The sequence below is a fragment of the Lissotriton helveticus genome, chromosome 6, assembly GCF_964261635.1.
Source record: "Lissotriton helveticus chromosome 6, aLisHel1.1, whole genome shotgun sequence".
Lineage (NCBI taxonomy): Eukaryota > Metazoa > Chordata > Amphibia > Caudata > Salamandridae > Lissotriton > Lissotriton helveticus.
This window is the reverse complement of record NC_136067.1, coordinates 1,093,410,203-1,093,423,316: the sequence shown is the minus strand read 5'-3', so window position 1 is coordinate 1,093,423,316 and position 13,114 is coordinate 1,093,410,203. Positions and strand designations below refer to the sequence as shown.

General features: G+C 45.4%; 1 protein-coding gene across 4 annotated transcripts in view; it reads right to left on the bottom strand.

Moving 5' to 3' along the window:
* The window catches only part of BIRC6 (baculoviral IAP repeat containing 6), a 2,208,279-nt gene that overhangs the window by 585,181 nt on the left and 1,609,984 nt on the right, over positions 1–13,114 (bottom strand). For all 4 annotated transcript variants that reach the window (XM_078648748.1, XM_078648749.1, XM_078648751.1 and 1 more), the window contains one exon: positions 6,468–7,248. In XM_078648748.1, coding sequence (XP_078504874.1) covers positions 6,468–7,248 — 781 coding nt within the window. The remainder of the gene's footprint in view (positions 1–6,467; positions 7,249–13,114) is intronic.

Here is a 13,114-nt window from a genome sequence, read left to right as displayed (position 1 = left end):
AAAAATGCTCTACTGAGCGGCCTAGCAGCAAATGGCAGCAGTCGGGCCCTTAAAAACAAAAAATGAAAAAATACTGAGGAGCACTTGAGGAGGAAGCAACGGAAGAGGATAGGAGAGGACGGGAAAAGCAGCAGAGTTGAACAGAGCAAAACAGAGGACAAAGGAAGAGTATGCAAGAGAGAGTAACATGGAGTGTGGGGGCAGAAACACATGAGATTGAGCAGCAGTGGAAGGTCGCAAGTCTGCCAATCAACAAGATCGTAAAGAGGCAATGTTCCAGGGGAGGGAAATAGAAGTGAAGGTAAGCCATTAAATAAGCAGTAAGCAAATGAAAGGGAAAATAACTTTAACAACGGTAAGCCTAGATGGTCGAAGCCCACAGTAAGTTTTTGATAAAAGGTCTTTTGCAACCAAACAGCTTGCACTACCTGGTAGGCAAGACCTAAACGGTTCCAGAAGGAAATAAAGTAAGCAATATGCTCACCAATTAAACAATCTACACAAAAGTAAAGAAGCTAAACACATTGAATGTTAACAGAATAAGCATCACAAATTTTAAGAAGCGCAAAGCTTCATGTGATTTTGAGTCACGCCCAGATCATAGGCACCATAGATAAATATTGTGTGGATTTGATGAGGACATCTGCTTCCTGTAGTCATAGCACAGTTTAAATCCTGCGGTCTTTGGGAGAGGGCGCCCTGGAGGTATTTCCGCTGGCACATGCTTGAATCCATTAAAATTCAAGCATTGTTAAAGCGGACGGATGGCAGAAGAGCTCTGAATCTACGTCTAAGGACATAAAAAGAAAGTAACTGAAGTCAGTGTACATGGGTGGGGAGTAAATGCGGCTTTGCACATTCACTTCCATGGTAGCGCATGGTCGTTGCAGAGTCTGAAAGTGCCACCAGTCTAGTACCTGTGCATATCCAAAAAAGTGACAAATCTTTAGTTAAAAGTATCCACCAGAAAAGTACATTTTAAGACAATACCTGCCTAATTTGTCTTGCCAACAATCAGTATTTTAATGCATATATTATTGTCCTTCTCTAAACTGCCTGTGAAAGGTTACCATGGCAAGCAAACATACAGAGTTCTTATTTCAACTGTGATACCACAGTCAGTTCTGTGTTAACAGCAAAAATCTATTCATTTGCAGAGACTTAGGAGTGCAGTCTTATAATGTAAACAGCAATATTAAATGCCCCAGAAAGCAATGCACTGCTAGCTAAACTGCTAGTGTGTCATATAGCATTGGGCAAAATGACAGCACTGCAGTCATCCGTTAAGATCATTTATGAAAGACGTGCAGACTTGGAGAAGAGCATTACCACTCACAGGCTAGTAAGAATGAGCAATTGTCAATAAGATGTTAGGATTATCATTAAAAAGGTGAGCAGGGCTGAGTAAGTGTGATATGAACGTCAGATTTTCCTATGAAAGGATGATAGCTGGTTCAGTGTCGGGTACATCTCAGACCAGTGACTGAACTTGTTCTAGGGCTGGCCACAGTCACTTAGGTTTCATGATCACTTTCAAATGCCCCCTATGCTGGAGCAGACTAGGTCTACAGTAAGTCATACATCTTAAAAGCCAACATAATTAATGCAAGTTATTTTTACAGCTTTAGCTGAATTTGCAATACATAAAAAACCAAGTCATTGGCCTTGCCTTTCTAGTTTACACATTCACCTTTAGAGCTTTCATGTTGCTAGCAACAGATAATGGAAGTCTCTTGATGCCCAAATGAATGGTGCTCATTTTATGTACCTTAGGAAGATTAAAAGCTAAGTGGACGAGCCGAAGTAATAAGTTGCAACCACGGGGTCAAACAGCTCCCGACAATGGACACAGTAGCCCAGCGAGCCACCAGCCATGGCTTAGTAATATAATTTTATCAAATGAAAACACTTCTACATAAAATATAAGTTTCACTCCGTCTTTAAGAACAGAAGATCTGGAGCAGGCCTTGAGAATCTACCAATTATATTAGGTTACAAGCCTTTAGATCTAATGGCATTTTTTTGATTTTTGAAACCATTTCTAATTGGCTTTGCGAAAGTCAATAGTTAACAGAGATGGGAGTGTCATGAGTGACATGCTCCCTTTCAATATCTTAGAGCAAATATGAGGAAGCAGATCTTCCGTTCTACACTTAGATACCGTGCCAAGGATATTTTTCCTGTGGTGGAAGAAATGTACTGCTCTTTCTAACAGCCACAGTGGAAGGCTCTGCATTCCCACTAAAGCTCGGATTACTTACTTATTACCTCTAAGGTGGCTGCTATTAATGCTGGTACAATAGGGAAGCAGCAGCTCTGCAGGATGTGTTTGGAGATGTGGCATATGACAGGAACACAATGATCATATCAGTAGAGAAATTCCAACTACCTTCCCAAAGCTGCTAGAATCATTACCAACAAGTATGATAATAATGGGGGTTCTGTCATCTTCAGATCCTACTTTAAGTACAAGTTACTTACCTTTGGTAACAATGTATCTGGTAGAGACGATTCTAGCCACAGATTCCTTAACATAGAATTATTCCCAGGCGTGAGACTGGATCCAGAAAATTTTCTTTGCCACAGCATCTCTGAGCGCCGGGGGCGGTACCACGTGACTCCGCCATGACGTCGTCCGCGGGCGTGACGTCAGCGAGCTCACATAAGCCCCACCCGGCGCGCTGATGTCAGTTTTCTTCGGAGAACTTTTCTGCGCCGCAACGCGGAGCCATCTTAACAAAAACTGTGGAGAGTACGGGAACAATGTGCTAAAAAGCAGTGAAAATAGAAAAGGGATTAAACAAAAGTAGAGGAACAGTACCATTTGGAAAAATGCTAGGCACTAAGGTACTGAAAGCCATAGCAGGGAAAGCGCAGAGCACCGCTCTGAGGAGCAACCTTGCAAGCTAAGGCGACATCCTCCCTGGAGGCAGAAAAACATGTGAGGAACATCTTAGCAGACGAAGAGTGTGTGCAATCACAATCCACAACAGTGAAGAGTAACAAGTTCAGAACAGATGAGTAACTGCAAATTACCCCAAGAAAACACCATCAAGGAAAGCTGTATCCCCTGGAAGGAGCTAAAAGCTGAGGTATAGCCAAAAGACCCACTCAGAGTCAGAAACCCCAAGCACTTAAAAGGGAAGAAGAGTAAAAGTAGGCCCCCACACCAGAAAGAACCAGGGTGTAGGGATGCAGAAGTACACATGAACCACCTGACCTTGTACTAGCAAGGAGGGGGTGGATAATCAAACAGAACAAAGCATCCTATCAGGGAGGAAGTGAAGAGGACACTCGCAGGAGACAAGCCACCCGGAAGGGGCGAGTGCAGGAAACCAAGCTGAAAACCAAGCTGAAGGTCCTCGCAGAACGGGGCGAAAGGGTGGGTCGTGAAAGTATCTGCGACTAGAATCGTCTCTACCAGACACATCGTTACCGAAGGTAAATAACTTGTACATCTGATAGAGACTACTAGCCGCAGATTCCTTAATGTAGACTAGATACCCTAGCCATACCCAGAGGGGAGGAGGGCATGTGAGAGAACCTCCCCAGTTAGGAAGAAACACAGGGTCCCTGCAGGGGATGTATCAGGGGACAAGAAGGGCGGCCCAGCCCCACCCAAGCAGAAGTAAGCAAGGACGAGGCCAGGGGAGGCCAGGACACCCCAATTCCATCCAAGGTAACAGGAACCTCCACCAGAAGCCCCCTTGGGACAGACAACGGCAGGGGAGTACTGAGGAAGAAAGAGTTACCCCAAACTCCAAGGAGAAGAGGTAGAAATGGGGCAAGGCCCTCCACAAGATAACACCCAAGTGAAGGGGACAGCTGAACCGGCCCTAGCCTTGAGTCAGCGGGCAAGGCAGGAACGTTTCCACAGTCAAGAAAGGCAGGCGAGAGAAGACAGACACAGTGGCGCAAGGCTCCAGCAGAACAAAAGGCAAGGGCACACACCAAGGCCCCCGGCTGTGGACCAAAAGAGCAGGCGTGCAAAGCCGGCAAGTACCATGAAGCCGAGCACCCAACCAAGCCGAAAGCAAGACGAAGGCAAAGGTCAGGGAAATCCAGAACAATCCCTAAAGGGAGGCTGTTTCAGACAAAACCGACCAACGAAAAGAAGTGAACCCGCAAGGGGAGTCCAAACCCCCCCAGCATAGAACAGAGCTATACAATAGCTACAAGTACCCCACATAGGGTAAGACACGTCCCAAAGAAAACATGGGAACCACTAAGGGAAAAAAACCCACAGCAGAGAACAAGAACATAAGGATCTGTGGCTAGAACCACAGACGGCTTTACCAATCAGCCAAAAAATACACAATTGCCAAAAGGACTGAACCAGCAGCCAACAGGAGGGAGGTCCAAGCTAGAGACCCCGAAGGCACGGCAAACCACACAGAACATACAGACGGGCCACTCAAAACACCAGACTCCAGGAAGAAGGTGGGATAATGCCTCCCACCAAGCCCCGGAGGATCAACAAGCCAAGCTTACGGAGGGGGAGGAGGACGGAGCTACGCAAGGAGACGCGGAATGGCAGAGTCCGCATGGGTGTTAAACAAAAGAACCCCATCAAACGGCAGGTCAACCAGACGAGTCGAGGACCTGACGCAGGCACGGCACCGTGGAGTCCGCCACAGGCGCTGGCACGGCCCCAGTCGGCGCCGGAGAGGCCATAGGCGGTGCCACGTCAACCTCCACCACCACGTGCTCCCTAGGAGAATGGGGCGGGGTCGGAGCCGGTTCGGCTAAGGAACAGCGCCGAAAAGGCACCGGTTCGCCTCACACAAGGCAGCCGCCTTCGTAGTGGATCAAGACGGGCTCGGGAAAGCACCCCAAGCCCCGGCCTCCACCCACGGCACCGTCTGGGCCGGGGAGGAAAGGCGCCGGCTCAGCCTCTGGCGAGGCAGCCGCCTGCACAGAGGACCGAGGAGGAACCAGGGACGGGCCCCGAGTCCCGGTGATCTCCTGCAACGCCACAGGGATCCCTGTAGGGATTTGTGGCAGGGCCGCCGTGGGCCCAAGAGGGGAGCCCCGCAGGACCCCGGCTCGACGACACCACCCTCCTACAACCAGAAGCTGAACATGTCAGTGCCGTGGATGAAGCCGCCGGCGACACAGCGGAAGGCCCTGCGCGAGGCATGGGATCCGGAGACGTCTTAGGAAGAGGGGCCAAAGAAGCCTGCAGAGCTGCAGCAGAGGCTTTCATTTGGGCCCTAGTCGCCCCAACGCCATGAAATGGCGGGTAGGGTGGCGACAGGCGAGGGCGCACGTCCCGAGGGAAACCCGCGCCATCTGCCGAAAGAGGACAAGGCCTCGGAGACAAGCTGCAGGACCTACCAGCTGGCGAGAGATGCCCTTGGGGCCATGGCGAAGGGCGATGCCGCAGACGGAATCAGCGGTTCCTGGCTTCTGAGGTAGGGGTCGAAGGGACAACACCGACCTGGACAAGCGAGCCAACAGCAATTTCATCCGGCGCTCCCGCCGGGACTTCGGTTTGAGGTGCTGACAAGCTTCACAGTTCGTAGAGTCATGGTCCTCGCCCAAACACCACATACAGATAGGGTGAGAGTCAGTCGCCGACGTCTGACGTGCACCATCAGTACACGTCTTGAAGCCCGAAGGCATTCGTACACTGTTCCTTAATGCAAAGCGTGAAAAGAAGGCCTGAAAACAGGTCAGGACATGATCCGGATCCGCGTTGCATGCGGAAAAGAGAAAAACTGACGTCGGCTTGCCGGGGCTTATGTGACCTCGCTGACATCACGCCCGCGGACGTCAGGGCGGAGTCACATGGTACCGCCCCCGGCGCGAAGAGATGCTGTGGCAAAGAACATTTTTACGGATCCAGTCTCACGCCTGGGGATAATTCTATGTTGAGGAATTTGCGGCTAGTAGTCTCTATCAGATACATAGTTACAGGGGTGGAAGCCTTGGAAAAAGTCAATTTACAAAGCAATATTTTTAGAGGAAATGTATGCGCTCGGGCACATACTACCAGGAAGTAGGGAAAGAAACTTTGCTTCACTGTGGCACTTGCTGACAATGCCTCATGTCAATGTCTATCTGTGTGTGCCCTTTTCCTTTATTAAAAAAAAAGTTATTAATTCACCATCTCGAACTCTTTGCCATAACCCCATCCCCAGGTACCAATGGTGGAAAGTACTGTATCACTGAAAGGGAGATCTAGAACGTGAAGCAAACTACATTAAATGGGAGGTCACAGCAAAATTGGTGAACACACAAATTTAAATATATGGAAATATATCAACTATAATTCAGTTAACCTATGCCATTAAAGAAAAAAATATATATCCAAATTGGTTCAATTAGCTTAAAATGTCACTTTATTTCCCAGAGTGCTGAAGTCCCAGAGTAGCCTTTATCTTTTTCAGCTAAAACATAAAATCCACATTGATATCATATGCACATAAAATCAGAAAATACACTATTAAATTGTTGTATCATACCTGCGCCATGAGTCTCTGGTTACCAGGATGACAAGATATGCACTGCAGGAAGAAAGCCACTGAGGCATTTTCAACAGCAGTTCTTTGCTGAGTAGTCAGTCCTGTTCCCACAGTGGCAGAAAGCAACGTGGATCTTCCAGTGGCCTGTTGTACTCCAGCAGCATATGCCCCGGAGCAAGCACCTGAATGGCATAATAGAAACAGGAGTGCTGTCCAGAGCGGAGTTACTTCAGAGCTGCCTAACCAATCCTTCATGGTATGGCTACTTCCAACTTCTGTTAAAAATCTAAGGACAGGTGCAACAAGGTCAGCTGTGATGGGCATTTTATTAAAGTGCTGAGGGGCATGATGTCTCTTGAGTTTTTCTTGGTTGTTGTCGGTAGAGAGAGTAGTGCAGTCCGAACTAGAAATGTGGTTAAAACAGTAACTAACCAAACTCCTCACAAGCAAGGAGGGTATACTAGAGTCCAGAAGCTGCTTGATTGCTTCTGGGGATTGAGATGAGGCAGCCAACGTGGCCAACTGAGACTCATTTAGTGCAAGAGGGGCTTGTGCATTTTTAGAGTCATCAGTCAGGGATGCATTGAGATCCTCCTTTTTACTGTCATCTGTCATGGACAGTCCATGCTGACTCTGCATGGGGGGAGGCGTAATACCCATCCAGCCCATTAATAAAGAAAAATAGTTAGGATGAATGTGGCACATGGAACACAGCAGGCTGTCAACAGCTTTCTTCAAAACCAAGTTGCAGGGGAGTGACATAGACCATTTGTACAGCGACCTAGAAATAGAAAATTTAAGTTTAACTTATTTTAATATTAACCAACAACTTTTCAATAGGAAAAAACACAAACTCGACACAGATATTGAATACCTATTTGCCTTTGTTTTGAAAGAGTGGCCTCATTAACCGCTACAAATAAACTAGTTTGCATTAAAACAGCTTAACAATGATAATACATAGCATATTACACTATATATATATATATATATATATATATGCAAATGGATAGATGCAGCGGTGTTATTCAATTACATGACACCTTCCGCTGCCATGAATCTAAAACGCCAAACATCTAACCATTAGAGCGGCGGAAGGTGTAATGTAATTGAATAACACCGCTGCATCTATCCACCAACAGCAAAACACACAAATATGGCTGTTTGATAAAGTTTCATTGAAACTATACACACACGCACTACATGGCCCATGACGCACCGTAACAACCAATGGATGCAGTAGTATAAATAGAGAAATTGAAAAGGGACAAATGTATAACACTGCCGTGAACAAGAACTACGGTTCGAAACGCGAAGGTTATCACAATCTGAAATAAATCATCTTTGAAACTACCAAGAGGAGTGCCACGATCCTTCTTTGTGTGGAATATATATATATATATATATATATATATATATATATACATATATATATATATATATATATATATATATATATATATATATATATATATATATATATATATATATATATATATAGCTCGTCGATTCCCAGCTGGTCCCCAGGAATGAAAAACAGCACTAGGGAGGTTCCTCGTCACAGAGTTAGTTTATTTATGAAAAGCTACACCACAGACGCGTTTCGGCGATCTGCCTTCTTCAGTGTGTGTGTTCACACGCACAACCCAGGTACATTTATATAAACATCTGATTCGTATAAGGGAGACATCCTATTCATGAGCGTAGAAAGAGGACTCAATCCCTCCCATCAACTGCGTGCTCCATTTTGTAGTGGTAGTATAAACCATATGTACAAAGCTTACAACACTATACAGTGTAACATTATACAACCCAAAGATGGGTACAGACGCTATAGTGGAAGGTATAATTAATCACCGTGCAAAAAATGCACATAACATACAGCCGTGGATCGGCGTTTCTCCTCTAATATTTTACAGCCCACAAGAGTCAAATATGACTACACATTTTTAAAGATTAATAATTAGTGGATCCAACCCATACACGAAACGGGATATATGCCCGAAGTTAAAGAAAAGAATATCTGTATAAGCATAGACAAACTAAGAAGAGAACCAACAGAAAATCAGTGCATATCTTTTTCGTATTTGAACAGAGTCACATGTGCTATAATTCATAGTATTCTCCTATTAGGAAACAAAGAGCCCTTTGAGCCTAAAATTCATCATGGAGAGATACACTAGACAATCAATGATCACTAATGTACACAGTGTCCTGTGGGGCTTCAAAAACATAATCGAATACCATCAGACAATGTGTCCCAATAGTTAGTCATAGCACACAAAATTATACAGATGATACATAATGATGATACAACCTGCCCCAACCATTCAAGAGCATTGTGTCTATACTTCAGCCACAAGGTGCTGAATCTCATTACATGCAGGGGCAGACTTCAAATTCCAGGAAGTTAATCACACAAGATGGGATCTACAGAAAACCTAATACCTCATTTACCTAGATGGAAAACCATTTCTTCCTCACTATTCATTCCCCTAGGCCATTTGGTGGACAGATCAATAATATATTGTGACTCGAGTCTACGTAATCGTCGTAGACGATCTCCCCCTCTGGCACTGTTTTTGATTATATCTAGGCCAAAGTACTGTAGCTGGCTACGGTCTTTATTATGCTTCTCGGCAAAATGCCGGGCGACTGGGTAAGATGAATCAGCCTTATCAATCGCTCTAAGATGTTCCAGGATCCGTAGTTTCAGCATGTTAATGGTACTCCCTATATAGCGGAGACCACATGGGCAGGTCAGACAATAGACCGCTAGGGGCGTGCTACATGTGATGAATTTCTTAATCTGCATTCTTTTGCCTGTGTCAGGAACCACAACGGACAGCACCCTTTTGCTGCCTGCACAGGCCTTGCACTTGCCACATGGGTAAAACCCGCCCATAGTTTTTAAAGTATTGCTTTTGGGTTGAGGTTTTTCTAAATGACTGGTCACTAGATGGTCCCCAAGTGATCTGGCTTTGCTAAAGGTGATAAGTGGGTGAGTTGGTAAATCCTCCCTGAGCACATTATCAGTCTGGAGAATGTGCCAGTTTCTACGAAGCATGGCCCTCAGATCACCTGCCCCAGCGGAGAAAGGGGTTATTAATCTGAACTTCCCACTGTCAGCCATTATGGCTTTCGGATCCTTCCTTCTGTTGGATCTCGGTGTCAGCAGGGCGTCTCTAGGAATAGCCCTTACTCTCTTCAGGGTGTTGCTTAATAGAACTTCTCCATACCCCCTGGCCAAAAACCTATTCACACATTCCACCGCTGCTGACTCAAAATCCTCTAATCTTGAGCAATTTCTCCGAAGTCGGAGTAGCTCTCCGTAGAGGATGCTCTTGATGAGTTGCGGTGGATGGCTGCTACTGGCAAAAAGTGTAGAATTGACAGCGGTAGTTTTTCTATATAGAGCTGTGTGTATTTGGTTGTTGTCAGGGAACACCTTCGGGTCAAGGTAGTCCGCTGCCACCGGACTCACTGTCCCCGAAAAGTGCAGATTGTAATTATTTTCATTAAGCAAATTGATGTAGGCCTGTGCTGTTTCAGATGTACCCCGCCAGACAATAAACAGGTCATCGATGTACCGAAACCAACCCTCCGTCCCATCCACACTACAGCTCCTGGGTACCTGCTCCTCCCACCAGCCAACGAACAAGTTCGCATAGCTGGGAGCGAAGCAGGTACCCATCGCCGTTCCAGACACCTGCCTGAACAATTGATCCTCGAACAAAAAAATATTGTTGTTCAAACAGAACTCAGTGAATTCGAGGATCATGGTGTTATGCTTTGTGAATCTCAATTGTCTTAAGTTCAGGAAGTGCTGAAGCGCCTCCAGGCCATGCCGGTGTTCTATGTTGGTGTACAAACTTGTAATGTCCAACACAATTAGTTGGCAGCCTTCGTCCCATTTGATGTTTTGGATTTTATTTAGGAAGTCCTTGGTGTCCTGGACGTATGATGTTAAAGTCATTACCAGGGGAAATAAAAATGTATCAATGAAACGGGACATGTTTTCAGTCAGGCTCCCAATAGATGACACAATAGGACGGCCCGGTGGGCGTTTGCTGTCTTTGTGCAGTTTGGGCAGATGGTAAAAGGTAGGGGTAAGGGGTTGGTTATTGCGAAGAAAGAGAAATTCATCTTTACTCAACATGTTGGATTCGTGCCATTTCCCAATTAACCTGTCATAACTCCGAATACTTTCCTGATATACTTCATTGGTACACTTGATGTAAAATTTAGTATCTGAGAGCTGGCGTAATGCTTCGTTTCTGTAGTAGTCCCTTGTTAACAGCACCACATTTCCCCCTTTGTCCGAGGGTTTGATTATGATGTTATTGTCCTTGGTGAGATTATGTAGAGCCAGTTTTTGTTGCTCTGTGATGTTGTGTTTCACAGGGTGGTTAACCTTCCTGTACTGCATGAGTTCTCGAGTCATAGCTTCTGTGAAGGCGTCAATGGCATCCCATGGCATCTGTGGGATAAATGCCGAAGGTGATTTGGATCCGCTTTCTTCCCGATCTTGCTCAATTCCAAGAGCCTGCGCTCTCTGGGCTCTATTCAAAGTCCCTTGCTGGGAATGTACAGAGTTTTCTTCTCGTAATTCCTCAAGAGTTTCAAGAGCTTCCATCTCTCTGCCCGTGAGGGCGTCGGTGGCCGTTAGTCTCATACCCTTGTCGCCAGCTTCTTTCAGGTGAGGGCGCAGTTTGAAATGCTTGTGTAGTTTGAGCTTGCGTATAAATCGGAAGAGATCAATCCGGGTTTGGGTATATTCAAAAGGGGTGTTGGGCCAAAAAGTGAGTCCAAGGCTTAGTAAATTCGTTTCACAATCAGTCAAAGTTCTATCAGTTAAATTCACCACAGTTAGATTATGGCTCTTGTTAGTGGTCTGGACTGAATTTACTTCTTGTTGCTGCGGGTTCGATTGCTCCAGTTGTTGGACTTTGCTCTGCCTCTTACGCCGCCGCTTGCCACCACCTGATCTCCTTGTCCGCCTTGTTTTTTTGATTGGGGTTGTCGGGCCATGTCCGGCGGTTTTGTTTTGCCGTCTCGCAGCCATGCTCCCTTGATTACCTCGAATTCCTGATGAAAAGGAGTTTTCTCCTTTCCATCGGAGATGCCAGCCCGTGTTCTTTGTTGGGTTTTCGCTGCTTCTCCTACACTCAGATGTTCGTCCCCAGATTCATTTTCAGTCACATCTGATTCCGATGTGACGATTTCAGTTGCCGGGGCAGTGCTGGACTGGAGTGCTTTGCGTGAGGCATCGTATTTTTTAGCATACGTTAGTACGCGGCCTTGCAAATAATCATCCTCGTCTCTTTCGTACTTTTCTTGCTTTCTAGTACGTATTTTCAGTTCATACTTAGACGGGATTTCATCTGGGTTTTCAGTTGGACCATTAGTTCTTTGTCCAATTCTTTGTCCAATTCATCCTCCAAGGTCTTTATCTCTTCCAGCGCTTTCTCTCGGTCACTCCAAGCATATTTAATCAATATCTTAAGTGTCCCCTCTGTGTAAGAAGCTGTATGCATTTCCCAGTCGGTCAGCAGTTGCGGATCCGGGTTCTCATACGACGGTACAGTATGGACCCTGAGACCACGAGGTACCCGTTTTTCTTCCACATAGCTAGTGAGACTCGTGGCCTCCCACCACTTCCGAATCTCACGTTCATGCAGTTTTTCTAATTTGGCCATCATATCTTTTATTTTCGTGTTCTGTAAGTCAGCTGGTTGCGCCTTTTCCGTGACTCTCTCCCGTCTGTCTCGATGCTTGAACATGTCCTGTGCCGCATTACGGCGTTCTGTGTCTGAGAACATTGCACCGGTTGTGAAGCGCCAGTTACAGGATAGAATTGCGGCGCATCAATTTGTTTGGTGTAGCTATATGGAACTCCGTGACAAGCCCTTGGTTTCAGATTGGTCTATTCATAAGTCCGTTTATAGTTCCGGAATATATACACAAGGACACTGATAGCTTTTGGAAACATGAAAGTAATGAAATAAAACATTCACAAAGTCCTGAACAAACACCACATCAATTTAAAAGTACAATCAGGGTTCAAGTACGTGGTCCCGAAATGGACACAGTCGAAAAAGATTCCCATGTTCCATAGACGTCACTTTTTTATTTTATTTCGGGGAACTGTCAAAATATCTGTCAATATATCTTTATAATTTAACCCTTCAAGGCCCATCCAACATGTTTTCATAACGTTATTTCTAAAAAAAAACTACAGAACAGAATTATACCAAATCAGAAAATGCATGCTTTCCGAGTGAAGTTGAGTTTCATGCCAAATTTACTGTAAATCCATTCAGCAGTTTTTTGCTGAATGGAAGAGCAAGATTTTCTGTGGCAGCTAAAAGAGGAAATGCATCTTTTTGACTCAACCAATCCCCTCAAATCCCCTCATCTTCAAACAGTAAATGCTCTCCTTCTTAGTGTATCAGCATGAACAATGGCATGACATATCTTAGCCAGTTTCGTTAGGGGTGATCAAACTTTTCAGCAGACTTGTCAAACAGTGCCAAATTTATTAGCAATGTAAAAATGTATATTCAGTAGAAAGCCATAAACAGTAACAATCACTGACTTTGTAATACATATACGGAACGGTTGGGTAGGTAGCAACAACAGGATAT